We start from the raw sequence: 18117 nt of genomic DNA on the forward strand, positions 1-18117 counted from the left end.
TATTCACATTTATTTTATTAGGGCTGAAAAATAATAATTTTGGAAAAAACTCAGGTTAGTCTTCATTATTTAGCACTAATAATTTATAATTATTTAATTAATTTAGCATAATTTGAGCACTTCCAGGTCAGAATAAGTTCTTCGAAAGCACCAGAAAGAAAAGCACATACTTGTTTATACATTTATACATAGACTTAATGTAGGGTTAGGTGTACTGGGTTGATGGAAGCAAAAACACGTTCTCCTTTAACTGTTTAGATGATAAATAGAGAGGTCAGTTGGGTGGGGGTAAATCTTGATTATGAGTGTCCTTGACAAATGCTGTACACCCAGAAGACTTGACTGAAAGTCACAGCTAACTGTAAACATAGAAAAGAATGAATATGGTGTCCTCAGATACACAAAGATCAGCATCTCCCTTATATCCATGGAACGTAACATGTAGTATTTTGTCCAATTAAATGCTTTCAAATTAATTAAAATACATCCTGGAAATAATCTATAAGTCTTAAATAAGGTTTGCCTTTTAGTTTTAATTAGTAATGTAGAAACGGGCAAAGAATTTCACCACACTTGGAGGAGTTTGTTTTTCAACTTCTATTAAGTCATTTTTGGCCTCGTCTTAAACGTGTGGATCCAGGGGCGCCTGGGTGGCTCAGTGGGTTAAGCCTCTGCTTTTGGTTCAGATCATGATCCCAGGGTTCTGGGATCAAGCCCCACATCGGGCTCTCTGCTCAGCAGGGAGCCTGCTTCCTCCTGTCTCTCTGCCTCTCTGCCTACTTGTGATCTCTGTCAGGTAGATAAATAAAATCTTTAAAAAAAAAAAAAAAACGTGTGGATCCAATATAGCAAAATTCCCTTTTAGAATTTAGTCTTTAGGGGCGCCTGGGTGGCTCAGTAGGTTAAGCCGCTGCCTTCGGCTCAGGTCATGATCTCAGGGTCCTGGAATCGAGTCCCGCATCGGGCTCTCTGCTCAGCAGGGAGCCTGCTTCCCTCTCTCTCTCTCTGCCTGCCTCTCCATCTACTTGTGATTTCTCTCTGTCAAATAAATAAATAAAATCTTTAAAAAAAAAAAAAGAATTTAGTCTTTAATAGTGTTTGTGCTCCTTTGGGGGAAAAATAGTTTATGGTATTTTTTTTTAAAGATTTTATTTATTTATTTAACAGACTGAGATCACAAGTAGGCAGAGAGGCAGCCAGAGAGAGACGGGGGAAGCAGGTTCCCTGCCGAGCAGAGAGCCCAATCGAGGGCTCGATCCCAGGACCCTGGGATCCTGACCTGAGCCGAAAGCAGAGGCTTAACCCACTGAGCCACCCAGGCACCCCAATCTCTACTTACTCTTGTCCCTAAAGACTTAAGGAGGCCTCCATGGACCAGGAGTAGCTTCACCTGGGTCTTTGGAAATCCAAACTATAGCCCCACCCCAGACTTACTGAATCAGAATCTATCTTTGGCATGGTTTCCACATGATTATTAAGTAATTTAAAGCTTGAAAAGCACTTGTTTGGCCTTCAGTTGCCTTTGCACACCTTCTCACCAACAGTGGCTTGTAGACCAGTCTTTCTTTGGCCCCTTAGCCTGTTCACAGCTTCTAACTAGCATGCTATCAACAAAGTTGTCATTTTGACCTACAGCTCAGTTATTTCATAGCCTCTGCTAAAGTTTTGCCTTTTACTAAGGGAGGAATACCAATTAAAAAGGAAGGTGGACTTAGACTCAACCTCAGTCTAAGAGCACAACAATAACCCAGGGTCTAGAGGGACTGGAATGAAGCAGTACCTGGACTACTCCTGGTTCAGTCAAAGCATTGTGTTTGACTGCAGTTCAGAAGAAGAAAATACCAGAAGCATACCAGAAGCCGGGGAAGGTTCATATTATCTATCAACTATGTTCAGAGGGATGTTTATAGTAAGGCCAGGTACGGGTTTTGAGAATAACCATCTCTGAACATGCTGGAAGATGCAGGTGGATTCAGAGCCAACCAAGTTGGCGTTCATAAATCACAGTAGCATATTAAAGGACTAAGAGATCTTACTATAAGGAAACCTGTTTAACTGAATTCAATGCTGCCCCCCCATTTTTTTTTTAAATTCACAAAATTGTTTTTTTGCCCATTCAGTGCTCATTAAATTTGGGCAAAACTAGTCTTTGATGTGGCACACTTTATGAAAAATGAATACATAAGTTTCTCTTTTATTCAATAATAAGTTAAGTCCTGAAATGTTAGAAAGTCTGACTTATTATATAACACTTAATATGTATATGTGGCTCTGTAGTTTCATTATTTTAGAAGTAAAACAATTTGATTCAAAATATTCAATTAACTTAGGCATTGCTCTCCCACTCTGTCTCTCAAGCTGTGACTCAGATGTCAGAATAAATTTTGTTACCTAGTTAGGGAAGGAATTTTCACAAGTTTCAGGGCCATAAAAGCATTAGTCAGGCACCTTGTTAGTGCAGTCCCCTCTTATTTTCTTAAACATTGAATATATCTTTTCTGTTTCTCTTTTTAAAGCATTATCTGGGAAACATACTGTTACTACATGATGAATGGAGGAGAGCATACTGCCTTGGGATGCACTTGGGATAACAATTTTTCTTAAATGGCAGCTAAAACTTGAAATCAATGACACATCTGGGTTTTCTTTCCTTCTTCTTCTTCTTCTTTTTTTTATTTAAGTTAAACAACCCTAGGAAAGTTACAGGACTTTTAACTAGAAAACGGAGTTCCACAGAAACTGAATGAAATTATTTAAGGTGAGTTAGCTAGTTAATTACAAAATTGGGAATAAAACTACAGTTTCTGTAATACCTTTTGTAAAACATCCTACATAAATGACCAAGTTGGGAAAGGTTAGATATGAAATGTATCACCCTAAAGATACGATTGGCTTATGAGGAATCATTGTCTAAATATGTTAAGCTTTAGAAAGTAAATTGCCAACTACAATTATAAACTCCAGAATTATGGATGCTTTCGGTGAAATATACTATTTTGTCTTATAAAAACCCTATCCAAAAAACTAAATGACTGAAACAGATATTATGTGTCAGGGTGAGAGGGAGGCTTTCCAGTCATATTATGCTATGGGGCCATGGGGGATGGATAGAGAGAATACAAAGGAGATGGGGAAATGTGCTCCTTGATGTCCAAATTTTGAATAGACTACTACTGTATGGTATTACTCTGAATTTGGGATACGTTGGATTTTGTTCACTAACATGTCTGCTATGTGGACAAAAACAGCAAAAGACTCGGAAAGTCTACCCAAGTTATTTTGTGCATTCACTTTCTTTTCCTGATACAATGAACAGTTTTGGGGAGTTTGGAGATCTTCTGATTGCGAAGAAATACCTGTCAGAGTCTCAAAAATACTATTGCTGTTGGGCGTTGGTTAGTTTTTTGGAAACATTTCACTTCTAAAATTGTTGAAACATATTTTGTAGTGAGATTAGGTTTGTGCATGTCAAGTTATACGAATAAGTTTTGCTTAGAGTACCTTTATTAATTTGGTTGACTTTTTATTTTTTAAATGCAAAAGCATTATAGAGCAGTGGTTTATAAGCATAGTCTCTGGACTAGGATTGTCTGGTTTAACATCTCAACTCTTTAACCTACTGAGTGTTCAGTATGCCTATAAGGAAGTTGTCTAACTTCCATGCCAGAGTTTTCTCAACTTTAAAATGGGGGTAATAGTACCTACCTCAGTGGCTCGATTGTGAAGGCCAAATTAGGTCATGATGCAGAGTGCTTAAGCTAAGGGGATATATGTTCTTCACTTATAGCTACTGACTTTTTCAGTCATTCAGTATGCTAGGGGATGGTCTACTACAGATATAGTAGAATATAGGGATTTTTTGTCGGCAAGTTGAAGGCAAAATGCTGGAGTCTGTCCACTGAAAAAAGACCCAGAAATACAGGATGTTATAATGTGTTAAAATCTTAGTGGCCATCAAAACCTATGGCCTTTACTCAAGTTTGGCTATTATTTAGAAATGGTATTCTAATTTTAGTATATGTGCTGCCGAAGCGAGCACTAGAGATGGTATTCTAGTGTATCATTTTAGCATACTAACCAAGAATAATTCTGTTCCAGAATTGGCAGCTTTTATAAGTGACTTGATCAGGAGGAAAGGAAAGTGTTACAAAAATTATAGTGCAACTATTTTGTCAGAAATAAATAGGGGTGGGGCACCTGGGTGGCTCAGTGGGCTGAAGCCTCTGCCTTCAGCTCAGGTCATGATCCCAAAGTCCTGGGATCGAGTCCCGTGTCGGGCTCTCTGCTTAGCAGGGAGCCTGCTTCCTCCTCTCTCTCTGCCTGCCTCTCTGCCTACTTGTGATCTCTGTCTGTCAAATGAATAAATAAATAAAATCTTTAAAAAAAAAAAAAAAAAGAAAGAAATAGGGGCGCCTGGGTGGCTCAGTGGGTTGAAGCCTCTGCCTTCGGCTCAGGTGCTGGTCTCAGGGTCCTGGGATCGAGCCCTGCATGGGGCTCTCTGCTCAGCGGGGAGCCTGCTTCCTCCCCTCTCTCTCTCTGCCTGTCTCTCTGACTACTTGTAGTCTCTATCAAATAAATAAAATCTTAAAAAAAAGAAATAAAATAAATATGCTGTCCTAATGTTGCTAGTATAATTTGTACCCTATAAAATAATTTTTCTTTTAAATGAAATACTGGTTTACTATTTCAGTAGAAGTATCTCTAACATTTAGTTCTAATCTAGGAGAAAAAATACGCTTAACTAGATTTAATCTACGAAAAAAACCTCATTTAATATTTTTATTAAATTGAGTCGGGAACCTCATACTGTATGCTCAAAATATAGCTCGACTATAAATCAAGATAGATATACTTCTTGTGTTTAATAAACCTTAGAGTTTTTTTACATTAGTAGCCTTTTGGTAATTAATTTGGTGAACCATACTTAATTAGATGGAAAGTATAATTGATTAGGTTAAGAAATGACCAGTCTATTTTTGACTTCCCTATTGGCTTGAATGCTCATAGTCCGTGAACAAATCCTTCCAAACATTGGGTCATTAGACCCTTTCTTTCCATTTCTATACAGATGTATATTGAGTTGGAACTATTAAACAAACAGCCTTTACACGCCCCCCCCCACCAAATTAATCTTAATTTAAATCTCTCTATTATTTGTTTATATCCCAAGTAAATTTTACTACTATTCCATAGGGAAGAGTCTAAAAATCCAACATTTCTTTCATCTCCATGATAATCTACTCCTCCAAACTGGTCTTATAATGATTCTTCCACACATACCTTTTTTCAAATTCAACTCACACTGCTTCTTCAAGTTACATGGTCAAGATACATATATATTGGGCGCCTGGGTGGCTCAGTGGGTTGAGCTGCTGCCTTCGGCTCAGGTCATGATCTCGGGGTCCTGGGATCGAGTCCCGCATCGGGCTCTCTGCTCGGCAGGGAGCCTGCTTCCCTCTCTCTCTCTCTCTCTCTCTCTGCCTGCCTCTCCGTCTACTTGTGATTTCTCTCTGTCAAATAAATAAATAAAATCTTAAAAAAAAAAAAAGATACATATATATTAGTTATTCCTCAACCCTTGAGGCACTGATTGTTTTTTCTGTTATTAATTTGATATCCTTTAATTTCTTTGTTAGAGGGTTGTGTGTATCTTCTATTTTCAAGTAGATATTTTACTATTTTTAATCTCTGCCAACCAGCCCAGAATCTGGGAAAAATTGAGTGATGATGATGATGATTTAAAAAGCCCTGTTCCACAACATCCAGATGTGCTTTTCAGTGTAGGGATCATATAATTTTATTATCAGAATTTGTAATTATATAAATTCTAAATGAAAAATGATCACAATGAAAATTTAAAATGAAATAATTTGAGAATATATGCTTTTGCAAACTGGAAAACTACCATGGAGGTTAATAAAAACGGCTTTGTGTCAAAGAAGTACAGACATATAGATGAAAAAACACTCAGGAATTCCACCTCAAGCTGCCCTTACTAGAATACCATGCCTTTGTAAGAATTTCATGACTTGGCAGGCTCCACAGGTTGCCATGGTGTATGTCCTGAGTGGAGCCAAGGGCAGAAGTTAGTGTTAACTAGACAAAGGGCTCAGCGCACTCAAATCTCTACTATTTTTTTTAGTAAAAAGATCCGCCATTGATTTTAAGTATTGGATCAACTTTCTTTTGGGGGGTGATTTAGTGTAGAGTTGAAATAGGAGGCCGTGGTACTTCATAGACAATGAAGTCTTGGTTTGACACTGTTGAACTATATGGCTTTGGGCAAGTTAAAATTTTTTTTTAAAATATTTATTTATTTTAGAGACAAAGAGAATGCATGAACAGGAGGAGGGGCAGAGGGAGAGAGTGAGTGAGAGAAGCAGACTCCCTGCTGAGTGGGGAGCCTGACACTAGGCTTGATCTCAGGACCCTGAAATCATGACACTGAGATCATGATCTGAGCCAAAATCAAGAGTCGGGACACCTAACTGACTGAGCCACCCACCAATTTCAGGCAAGTCATTTAACCTCCTTATGCTCTCATCTGTAAAATAGTGGTAATGAAATAATACGCTTAGAGTTATTGTGAGAATTTAATGAAATACAATGCAAAGTGCCTGGCACAGAGGTGATACCTACTGAGTGTAAATTTTTTAAGTTCCTGCTATCATCTAGTGGCAGGTGGCATTTATTGGGTGTTTACTGTATACAAGCATTCTTCTAAACTCATTATATCAAGGGTATTAACATACTTAATTTTTGCAGCATTCTTATGCAATAGCTGTTATTATAATTCAGTTTCCCAGATGAGGAACTGATCCACAGAATTCAAGTAACAGTAAGTATCATAGCTGGAATTCAAAACAAGCTTTTTGGTTCCAAACACACTCTTCTTAACTACTAGATAACAAAAACTTTCCCACTATCAGATCGTTTCCACAGACTATATCCTATGGGCAGGTTAAAAAGCAGTCTCATTTTAACACACTGTTTACCTAATTAAAACACAGTTGGCGGGGGTGCCTAGGTGGCTCAGTGGGTTGGACTGCTGCCTTGGGCTTTGGTCATAACCCCGGGGTCCTGGGATGGAACCCTGCATTGGGCTCCTGCTTGGTGGGGAGCCTGCTTCTCCCTGCTGCTCTGCCTGCTAGTGCTCTCTCACTCTGTCAAATAAATGGATAAAATCTTAAAAAACACAGTTGACCAAAGCATGAAATGCATTCTATAGTCACATATAAATCACTTTAATTTATCCATCCTTTTGTATTAGCTGCACTATTGCTCCCTTTAAATTATGGGAAATCCAGCCTTGCTTATATCTTACCTAGATAAGAGCACAGTTTTCTTTTTTTTTTTTTTTTTTAAAGATTTTATTTATTTATTAGAGATCACAAGTAGGCAGAGAAGCAGGCAGAGGGAGAGGAGGAAGCAGGCTCCCTGCTGAGCAGAGAGCCCGATGCGGGGCTCGATCCCAGAACCCTGGGACCATGACCTGAGCCGAAGGCAGAGGCTTTAACCCACTGAGCCACCCAGGCGCCCCAAGGGCACAGTTTTCAATCCTTGTTCCAGAACCTGTACAAATCTTATTTCTTATTTGTTTTGCTGCCTGTGAATAATTAATTAAATAAATATTATCGAAGATCCAAAAAATCTAAAAAAACAAATTTAGAAAATCCACAAATTAAGATATTTAGGAAAACCTTTATGAAATTAAGAGATGTTATCTGCTGTTCTAGGCGTGGGTGACTTTTGTCAAAACATTTCGCCCACTTTCAAATTTCCACTTGTTAAAACCAAAGGCCTTATTTGGTTGTCATTTTCAGTACTGTGTTTTTCAGAAAAGTTTCTGGCAGCTCATTTTAAAGAGATTTTGTTATAAAGGAAAAGAAAGGAAGGCAAACTGTTTCGTTTTCCTGTTGAAAGAGTTCCCTTGACCCTCTGCATTATTACAAAGAAAATGACCAGTTTATCCAAACCTCACCCACCTTTGGTTATCTTCAGAACTTTACAATTTGTATATCCTAAGGCAGTGATTTTTCAAGCATGATTTTGAAACGCTATGGGGTTTTCCAGATTATTTGAAGGGAGGATGGCAAAGAATTCTCAAAACAAAATTAATTTTATTTTCAAAAAGCTGCGTGAATGCTATATATCATTTGGGGAATTCAGGAGGGTAATTGTAGATATTGGGATATTATTAATAATGATAGGATAGGGAAACCTGTAGAAGAAGGGCAGCTAATTCTATGTCTACAGTGGAGTCTTTTTTTTTTTTTTTTTTTAAAGATTTTATTTATTTATTTGACAGAGAGAAATCACAAGTAGACAGAGAGGCAGGCAGAGAGAGAGAGGGAAGCAGGCTCCCTGCTGAGCAGAGAGCCCGATGCGGGACTCGATCCCAGGACTCTGAGATCATGACCTGAGCCGAAGGCAGCGGCTTAACCCACTGAGCCACCCAGGCGCCCCTACAGTGGAGTCTTTTAATAAGCACTAAAGCAATGGGAAATTTGCAGAATGCCTTTGCTCGGTTTTAGAACTCGTTTACCACAATCCTCAATGAATTTTCAATAGAATATTATTATATCTTCCATTTTAGCTTAGTTATTCTCAACAGAGTACCTAATCTCTGAGCATCTACATGACATGCCATTTATGAGAAGACTAACTTGTAAATATTTTACTCCTTTTAAATGAAGTTACTGAAAGGAAGAACTAGAACCTAGAATATCCTGAACTCAATGAATTTTCCATTGTATGGCCTATAGTATTCTTAGTCTTCAGATTCCTTTATTTGGTCATTGAGAATCACATTTCTCTACTTAAAACCAGACATTAAGTATCTTCAGCTTCCCGGCTCTCATTAGGTACTTGGGCTATACTTTGACATGTGAATTGTTTTGCAGTTAATTTACAGGATAATAAATGCCCAGACAACGTGGACAGCATCTAGCTAATCTTTAAATATCCTAGATCATTTCATATAGTATCTAGCACAAAATAAATGCCCATAGATGTTTGCTGATTAGAACTGTTTTTAGACAGTGGGACATTTTTCTAATATTTTGAGGGCTGGGCATATGAACTTGCTACTTGTTGTTTAGTGTGTTTTTTTTTTCCCCCTCACTTTATTCTGTTATCTGAATTCTTTCATTTCTACAAACCTGAATAAGTTTTACATCTATTGACTACTGGGCTTTATTTATTTATTTTTTCTCCAAACAAACTTGCTTATTTCTTCTTTACTGCATTTGCACATTCTAGTTCCTTATCCTGGAAGGCACTTCTTTGTCATCTTCCTTTCCACTAATTTTTGATCCTCTCCATCTGCAAGCTTTACTCCACCTTAACATTTCCTCATCTGTTATGCATACATTTTTCATTTTATTTTTCTGTACCGGATAATTATTATTACATGTTCTGGTGCCTTCTGAGTATTATCCAGTCTTTTTTTTTTTTTTTTTAAAAAGATTTTATTTATTTATTTGAGAGAGAGACAGTGAGAGAGAGCACGAGCAAGGAGAAGGTCAGAGGGAGAAGCAGACTCCCCATGGAGCTGGGAGGCCGATGCGGGACTCGATCCCGGGACTCCAGGATCATAACCTGAGCTGAAAGCAGTCGTCCAACCAACTGAGCCACCCAGGCGCCCCTGAGTATTATCCAGTCTTTTCCATTAACGTAAGAGTTCTTTGAAGGCAAGCATTGCATACCTGTTTTGCACAACTCCTAATATAACAGTCCTTCAGCCCACTTTACAGAAATTGGATACTCATTTAGCGCTACATGTAGGAAGAAATTGACATCTTTAGCTTGTTTAAACTAAGGCTGTTTGCCACGTAAAGTTTAGCAGTGACGAAACCTTTTGTACTGGTGAAAATTCTTTAAGAACAATCACATCTTGATTTTTAAAAATTTGAGTATTTGCAGAACAGATTTTCTGATTAAGTCATGGAACGTATGGCTCATTAGTTTGTTATAGTTATACCAGGTGGTGACCCTGTGCTCCTGTAAACAGAACCTCAGCATATCTTTTTCTGTAACAATTTAAAGACAAAGAATTTAAATTTAAGGTGGAATACCGATGGAGGGAGTATGGTGGGAAAAAACTGACCTAATAGTAATCGTAGAAACCAAAACCAAAAACCAAAAACCAAAAAACAACACACACACACAAAAAAACTCCAGTTGAATCAGATTATTCTGTTCTCTGTTTTATCTGGATGTATTTCTTAATTCCTTCTTAAATCATTGTGTTTTTAAAATACAAAAGAAATATTCTTAGTTCCTGAGAAAAGTGATTTGATTTCAATCCTGAACTCTCTGTAACATCCCTAGACTGCTGGGGATATCTCTATGCAAAGGTTTGGGCTCCCTTACAATCCAGTGTTAAAGGCTTGCATTTACATTCTCCATACAGTGAGATTTAACAGGCTTTATTATAATACTTGCTTACTTACTTGAATTGTTGTAACATTTTAAATTTATTTCCAGTAGTAAATTAAATAGGCAAGACATTTTTTTTTAATTTTAAACCTCCTTTGAGTGTGTTGAAACCATGTTGATCACAAATGAAAATCTTACATCAAAAGAAAAATAAGGAAATAACTGTGAAAAACTAGATTTATTTTACCCTTTTATAGTTGACTATATAAAGTTTTGTATACCATCAGTAATAATTAAAACTTCAAAATCATTTTTAACTACTCTTACGAAAACTGTATCCCCCTCTGGAAGGTCATCAGTTTTAATCCAAAGAGATCACAAATACTGTTTTTGAATGTAAATACTGCTGTTCCATGCTTTGAAAGAGCCATAATTAGCAAGGTTGTACAACACAACAGCAACCTGTAATGTGTTCCATATGTGGTATTTTAAAACCTTTTGTTTTAGTTTCTAACAAGAGAAAAAAAAAGAGTCCATTTTATTTCCTTGGGATTTGTCTTATAAGGTGCATCAGATTGAATTTAGCAAACAGGGAAGTATTCCTCCTTATCTAGCTAGTGCTTGTTTATTCTTCCCTTATAAAAAGCAAAGGACTAGCAATTTTCTTTTATGAACGGGGACTGACGGCAGATAAATAACCCTTGCGGGAGAGGAAGGTCAGGTTCAAAGTTTTTCTTTCCTTTGGATTCAGGAATAAGCAAATGGAAAGACTAGCCAAACAGCCAAGCTGCAGGCATCTGATGGTTAAGCCCTCCCCCCAGGACTTTTTATGTACATAAGCAGAAGTCACTGGAGCAGCTGCGGCGCATTAGTTCCAATAGTTTAACAGGCTGCTTTGTAGCGCTGACAAAGCCAGGCTAACGCAGAGGCTTCCCTCCATATTCCCCTGCCCTGCTAGCTCGTCAGTGATCTTTGGCAGGGGATCGGCAGAGGAGGGGTGACGTTTAACAGGCTTCCGCTGAGGAGTGCGCTCTTCTCGTCTACACCCAGCCCCACCTTCACGGAGAGACTGAGGCAGGCGACCAAATGAACTAACAACAGCTGGATCGGACCTGCTTCTCTGGACGTTTCCCCGGACTCTCAGAGAAGCAGCCACTGGAAAGACGCCAGGGAACCACGTTGCCCTGGATTGTCGCCAACTGTACAAAGTTGACCCGGAAAATGGCTCAGCAGACGACAAGCCCGGACACCTTAACAGTACCTGAAGTGGATAATCCGCATTGTCCAAACCCCTGGCTGAATGAGGACCTTGTGAAATCCTTGCGGGAAAACCTGTTGCAGCAGGAGAAGTCCAAGCCAGCCAGGAAATCGGTCTCTCCTAAGCTCTCTCCAGTGATTTCTCCGAGAAATTCCCCCAGGCTCCTGCGGAGGATGCTTCTCAGCAGCAACATCCCTAAACAGCGGCGTTTCACGGTGGCACATACGTGGTAAGGTTTGCGAGGCTGACCGGAATTGGTGGCGGTTACCACCTGGTGATCTGTGCGCCTCCCGCCCTTTCACTTGTGTGGGTAGGGAGGGAGGACTCTCATCATTCCTTACCTGTGATTTATGGGAAGTCTTGTACCTTACCAAGGGATCCCACAGTTGTCCTAGTCAAAGCAGCAATCCTTTAGACTGGGAATCCTTGAAGTGGGTGGTTCCCAAAGTTCAATTCCCATTGCAAGTTCCTACAGGAAAATTGGATTCCAGATGTCAAATAAGAATGCAGTTTTACTTCCATACCGATGTGGTGGCGTTTCTTTGATTTCATAAGCTAATATCCCTGCCAGGTCCTGTAACTACCTAGGAAAGAAAGGACCAGAAAGGAGAGGAGGAAAATCATAGTTTGTTCTCCTTTCTGCATAACACCCAGTTGAACAGAGATGTGTGTGGAGAGACTGTGTGCTGTGTGTATAATGGTGTGCCCCCTTAAGCCCCTCCTTTGCTACTGATTTTAATGTATTTATAAACTCAAACATGTCTTTCCAATGGAAAGAAGAAAGGGTTTAGGAATTCTGTGCAGGAAATTTCTGGCTGTTACTTGGTAATATTGTTGTGTTCTTTGATTTTGGATTTTGTGTTTTGTCAATATTTTTATTTTCTTTGTGAATATTGTTACCTTTTTTTATAATAGGTGAATTTTTATGCATATTTTCACCTAATTTTTTAGATGAGTCCTGATATTTTCCAGCTTTTATAAAAGCAAATATTAAAATTTACTATTGTCTAAGCTCATTATAGTGTTTTGCCTGAGGAGAGGCAATTCTAAGCTATGATGGTGTGTGTGGGGGAGGGGTTTGTCTGTGATACATAATTTGGTTTATTTTAGGTAGCAGTAGGTTCTGTACACTACCTGCACATTTTGGTAAAATGAATATTATGAGAAAGAAAACAGCTGAAACAAAACATAATGAATCTGGTAGTTGGGAAATTGATTTTTTTCAATATAATTTTTCCATAGAAAACCAAAGATCATGCCAGAAATGGCAAAGCAAATCAAAGAAATAAATAAATCAGAAATAAGACTTCTAGGAAAAAGGCAGCAAGAAGTAGAGAGGGTCAAACTCTAATCTAGCAACATGGCCATACCCTGGACTTTATTAACATCGTAGGTGAAAATAGATGACAAAGGAAATACATATCCCACCCAAAGAGATGTCCAGCCTTAGAATTTTAATTTCAGATAGCTAGATCTCTCACTGGAGAAGTGTTCTTATTTCCTCCAGGATTTTAACTAGATGGCATTTCTGTGTTATTTAGATAAAATGCTCATAGGGGAGGTAAGAAAAACCATGCATTATCCAAGCTTAAAAAGAAATTCTGGAAAAGTCACTTTTCTCTGAATAAGGTATTGTTGAAAAAATTAGAGGTTAAGTATGGGGTAAAAGACATAGTTAAACCCTGGGAGATGCTCTGAGGAGAGTGATGGCTTCAGACCAGAGCAGGAAAGTTGCTTATTTATTTTCCGTATGGATATTGTTACCTTCTTTATAATGGGTGAATTTGTTTTATGCATATTTTATAAAGAATCAGGCCAGAGTAGGGTGCCAGAGCAGGAAAGCTGACTCTGGTTCATGAAACCAGAATTTTGATATCCAATGTCCCTTTTGGTTGAGATACTTTTAAAAAATTATACTTCCTAAATTGTACTCATGTTGAATAGATAAGCCTCAGCTTGGTTGCTTGATTTCCAACTGAGTGAAGCAACCTAGAGTTCATCTGAAGGTTATCTGAACTATTTAGACATGTTGAGATGTAAGGAAGGCAGGAAATCTCATGAAGACGGGCTTTCTTCTGAAATTTCTGGCACTTCCTTTCTGGTGCTGTTTGGGGAAACACCAAGAGCACAATTTTCTAACGATATCTTATTTTGGTATATCATGTCTCAGCTAGATCAAGGAGGCATCAAAAGAGCAATGGAAATGGAAAATAAAAATCATAATATCATTCTCAGTAACTCAGGAGGATCCTCCTATCTTTTGTGGACTAAAAGCATCCAGCAAGGGAGTTGGAAAGAGTACCTCACATCCTCATGTTGGTTCAATGATCCCCAAGACTTTTGTAATATCCATAGGTATCTTTTTTTTTTTTAAGATTTTATTTATTTATTTGACAGAGATCACAAGTAGGCAGAGAGGCAAGCAGAGAGAGAGGGGGAAGCAGGCTCCCTGCTGAGCAGAGAGCCCGATATGATATGGGACTCTGTTTATCCCAGAACCCTGAGACCATGACCTGAGCCGAGGGCAGCGGCTTAACCCACTGAGCTACCCAGGCGCCCCTCCATAGGTATCTTTTAACAAATATTATTTTAGGGATGCCTGGGTGGCTCAGTCGGTTAAGCGGCTGCCTTTGGCTTGGGTCGTGATCCTGGGATCCTGGGATCAAGTCCTGCATGGGGCTCCTTGCTCAGCAGGGAGCCTGTTTCTCTCTCTGCCTCTGCCTGCCTCTCTGCCTACTTGTGCTCTCTCTCTGACAAAAAAAAAAAAAAAATCTTAAAAAAACCACAAATATTCTACCTGTGCTTTCATAACTTGGACTAAACACTATGCAGAATTTAAAAAAAATTTCTGTTTTGATGTATTTGATGTATTTACATTTTTTGCTACCTAAACTGCTGCTACCACTACCACACTCAAATCCTTTGCTCCTCCTAAGTTAGATGATGAGCCATTTAAATACATGCCTTATATGTTTACCTCAGAATGTTGGTTACTGTGCCTGTTATTCTTGTCCTTCCAATATTTTTAAGTTTATTGAGGTTTATTGAAAGTGTTTAATTTGTACATACTGATGAAAGAACTGAATAAGAGCTGTTCTTTGGTTTGAAATAATTAGCCCTCTAGTTGAAAAAATAAATCCCATTGGAAGGCATTTAAGTAAGGTAATCATGTTGCTCTACAACATACTCTCCGAATCTTAGTGGATTGACACCCTAAATGGTTTCATCTGCTGCTGCTTCTCATGGGTATGTATGGGTATCCCAGCAACCTGGGATCTTACCACCTTGTAGCTCCACTATTTATGACACATGATTTTTAAGGACACCATGCTCAGTGGAATCAGGGGAAAAGAATGGGAAGATGACATGTGTAAGTTTTTATGATGCAGGCCTAGAAATACACATATCACCTATTCCATGGTTAGAACTCAGCTCAATGATCACATCTAACTGCAAAGGACTATGGGACATATTTTCAGCTGTTTCCAGGAACAAGATCAAACAGATTGGGTGAATAGGTAGCCCATTTCAATTATAGAACATTATTGCCACCTGCTTTACCCTTTATACCATAGTTGAATTCATGGAATAATATTTATGATGACCAGCCCTTTAACATCTCTGCACACTTCCTGGATGAGAGTCATATAGAGAAATTCTATTTGTTGGCAAGTCTATTGATTGGGATGTCCTTGCTAATATGCAGTTGAACTCTCCTTCCCTGTTATTGTTATGCTTGGGTCCAGGATCTGCTTTGAAAACCGCACAGCCTGAATCTCTCCTCTCTCCTTAATGTAGCCCTTAAGGGAAGAGGTATGGAGTAACCTGCTGGAAAGCCAGGACCTTGTTCAATTATTCCTCATACATCCATTAATCAATATTTTCAGTGTTAACAGGTTTTTTTTTCTCTTAAACAAATTATTCTCTTAACTAAACATCCTAACACATTCCACCTTTATTGTGCTATATTTACCAGGTTGATTGTGGTTATTCTTATCCAAAATTCATTTGGATTTTCATGACCCATTTCAAGAGTAGCATACTGAGTTGACACAATGCTTCAGGTGTTGTGTGACTTGTACAGAGAGCACCTAAACAGAAGCTAGCCTACCTGAGTTTTAATTCTGACTTCCCATTTACTAGTTGCATGATTTTAAACAACTTACTTGTCGTAATGCCTCAATTTTCCTATTACCCAGTTTCCTGGGAATAGTAAAGTATCTTTTAGGTGTTGTGGTTTTATTAAGTATAGTATGTGTACATTACAGTGTACTGTACAGTGATCGACATTGAAGGAGTGTCATTGTAAGTAAATATTTTCCTTATTACATATAATACACGTTCATTATTCCAGCCTTGGTCTGCCTGGATCTTCAGGATCACTTGATGATTGTCTTGTCAGTTGTTTGTGAATGGATTGGGCTAAAGAGAAAATATGCAAAGAGACCAAGAGTTTGCAAGAATAATAGGTGTATGTCAGTTTCATGACTATGGAAAAGGAGAAGGCAGAGAGGAGATGTATTCCTGAGGTGGAACCATAGAACTTGACGCCTCTCGCCTTCCTACCCCATTCCACATGTCATTCAAATCTCTTTGTTCCTGAGAGCTTCCTCCTGTTCCCCCAAATGAAAATAATCTGCCACTTCTTCAGAATCTATAGCAGTTCTTTCAATGATTATTCATAATAATTACATCACTAGCTAATGTTTATTGAACAGTGTTTTTTTGGGTTTGGGGGTTTTTTGTTTGTTTTTTTTTTTTGGTCTCGTACTGTGTGTTAAACTAGAACCCTCTATGTCTGTGCTTTTTACCACTCTGTTTTATCATTTTTACTTAATATTTAGTTCCTTCTAGTCTGGTGATTATAGACAGGACTCGCTTTCATCTGAGTAGGGGATTCCCTCTAGATGTCGAGAACTCCAAAGTCAACGTGAACTCTGGTGAAGAAAACATAATTTCCAATATACGTTTCTTCAGGAAAATCAGATAGTCAGGAAAATCTTTATGTTTTTCAGGTTTTCTTTTTAATGTACACTGTGAATGAAGAAAAGTGTTTTAGAGGGTGTATAAGTAAAATTAGGGATTAAGGTTTCTCCGGGTAGGTTGATATCTTAGGTAATATTTGTTGTATGACTTACCCTCACAAATTCTGTGTATACATGTGTGTTTTTATTTTTATTATTTATTTATTTATTTATTTATTTTAAAAAGATTTTATTTATTTATTTGACAGACAGAGATCACAAGTAGGCAGGGAGGCAGGCAGAGAGAGAGAGAGAGGAGGAGGAAGCAGGCTCCTCAGCAAGCAGAGAGTCCAATGTGGGGCTCGATCTCAGGACCCCAGGATCATAACCTTAGCAGAAGGCAGAGGCTTTAACCCACTGAGCCACCCAGGGGCCCCTACATGTATGTTTTTAGTTACAACATTTAAAGGTAGAAGAACCAGTTAGTAACATTCTTAACAAAATAATTTCTTTAGATGTATTTTTGAAAGGCCTCTTGCAGGAGACTTTTAGGTAATCTAAAGATTTTTAGGGAGCTGGATAAGTGCTTTTGGCCATATTTTTATTTAGTATAGATTTCTCTTTATCTAGCTTTGGTATTAGATATAAAACTGTTCATGTTTAAAAGTAAACATTTGCTTTCTTGAGTCATAATTTCTTCAGCAACTGTAGTTGTTTTTATGGTTAATAAAAGAGAAATATGCTATAAATTTTCTTCAAATTAAAGAAGGGAGGAAAAAACCCTTCCCTATCTATAAAGGAGTAATCTAGCCATTTAGAGAGTTTGTAGCGTGCACACACACATGCACACACAGGCACATGAGTAGGTTTTCAAAGCCAGTGTTATTGATGGTAGTTGAGGACTCTTTCCTTTGTTCTAGTTCTCCTATATTTGCCCTGTGTAACTTTAAGGTTATCTTTTCTCTGTCCTTTATGGTACAGATATCCAGAGACAGGCATTGCTAGTGTTTTCTGAGGAGCTGAGAACCCAGAGGTGAGCTGTGAGTATAGTGTGATACCAGGAGGTGGGAAGGAAGTTTCTGGGGAAATTATCTGGGGAGCACAACAGGAAGTACTGCAGGCATGTTGGGTGGGGTCACTTGGCTGAATCTTTAGCTGTGTCTCTGGTGTAATTGGCTGTGTATTTTCAGCGGAAATCTTGAGGGCACTGGAAGTTAAGGGTGTCTGTAGCTTTTAAAAGATTTATTTGCCTTTCCTACAAATCAGAATACCCCAGGAGGATATTCCTCTTAAAGAAGTTGCCAATTGTCTTGCAATATTTAAGAAATTACAAAGAAAAAACCTTAACAAATGTTTGCTGAGGCAAAATGAAGAAAATGCTGAAATGACCTGACAGTTTATTACACATATGTGCTTTCTGTGACTTTTTTTAAAAATTTTTTTTTTTTTAAGATTTTATTTTATTTGACAGAGAGAGATCACAAGTAGGCAGAAAGGCAGGCAGAGAGAGAGAGA

General features: G+C 38.3%; 1 protein-coding gene across 10 annotated transcripts in view; it reads left to right on the forward strand.

Moving 5' to 3' along the window:
• Positions 1-18117, forward strand: part of PDE4D (phosphodiesterase 4D) — a 1300895-nt gene that overhangs the window by 558001 nt on the left and 724777 nt on the right. For 2 of the 10 annotated variants that reach the window (XM_044224282.1, XM_044224351.1), the window contains exon 3: positions 11431-11867. The exons of the other annotated variants lie outside the window; for them this stretch is intronic. In XM_044224282.1, coding sequence (XP_044080217.1) covers positions 11602-11867 — 266 coding nt within the window. In that variant the 5' untranslated portion in view covers positions 11431-11601. The remainder of the gene's footprint in view (positions 1-11430; positions 11868-18117) is intronic. 10 annotated transcript variants of the gene reach the window in all.

This window comes from Neovison vison, chromosome 1, assembly GCF_020171115.1.
Source record: "Neovison vison isolate M4711 chromosome 1, ASM_NN_V1, whole genome shotgun sequence".
NCBI lineage: Eukaryota > Metazoa > Chordata > Mammalia > Carnivora > Mustelidae > Neogale > Neogale vison.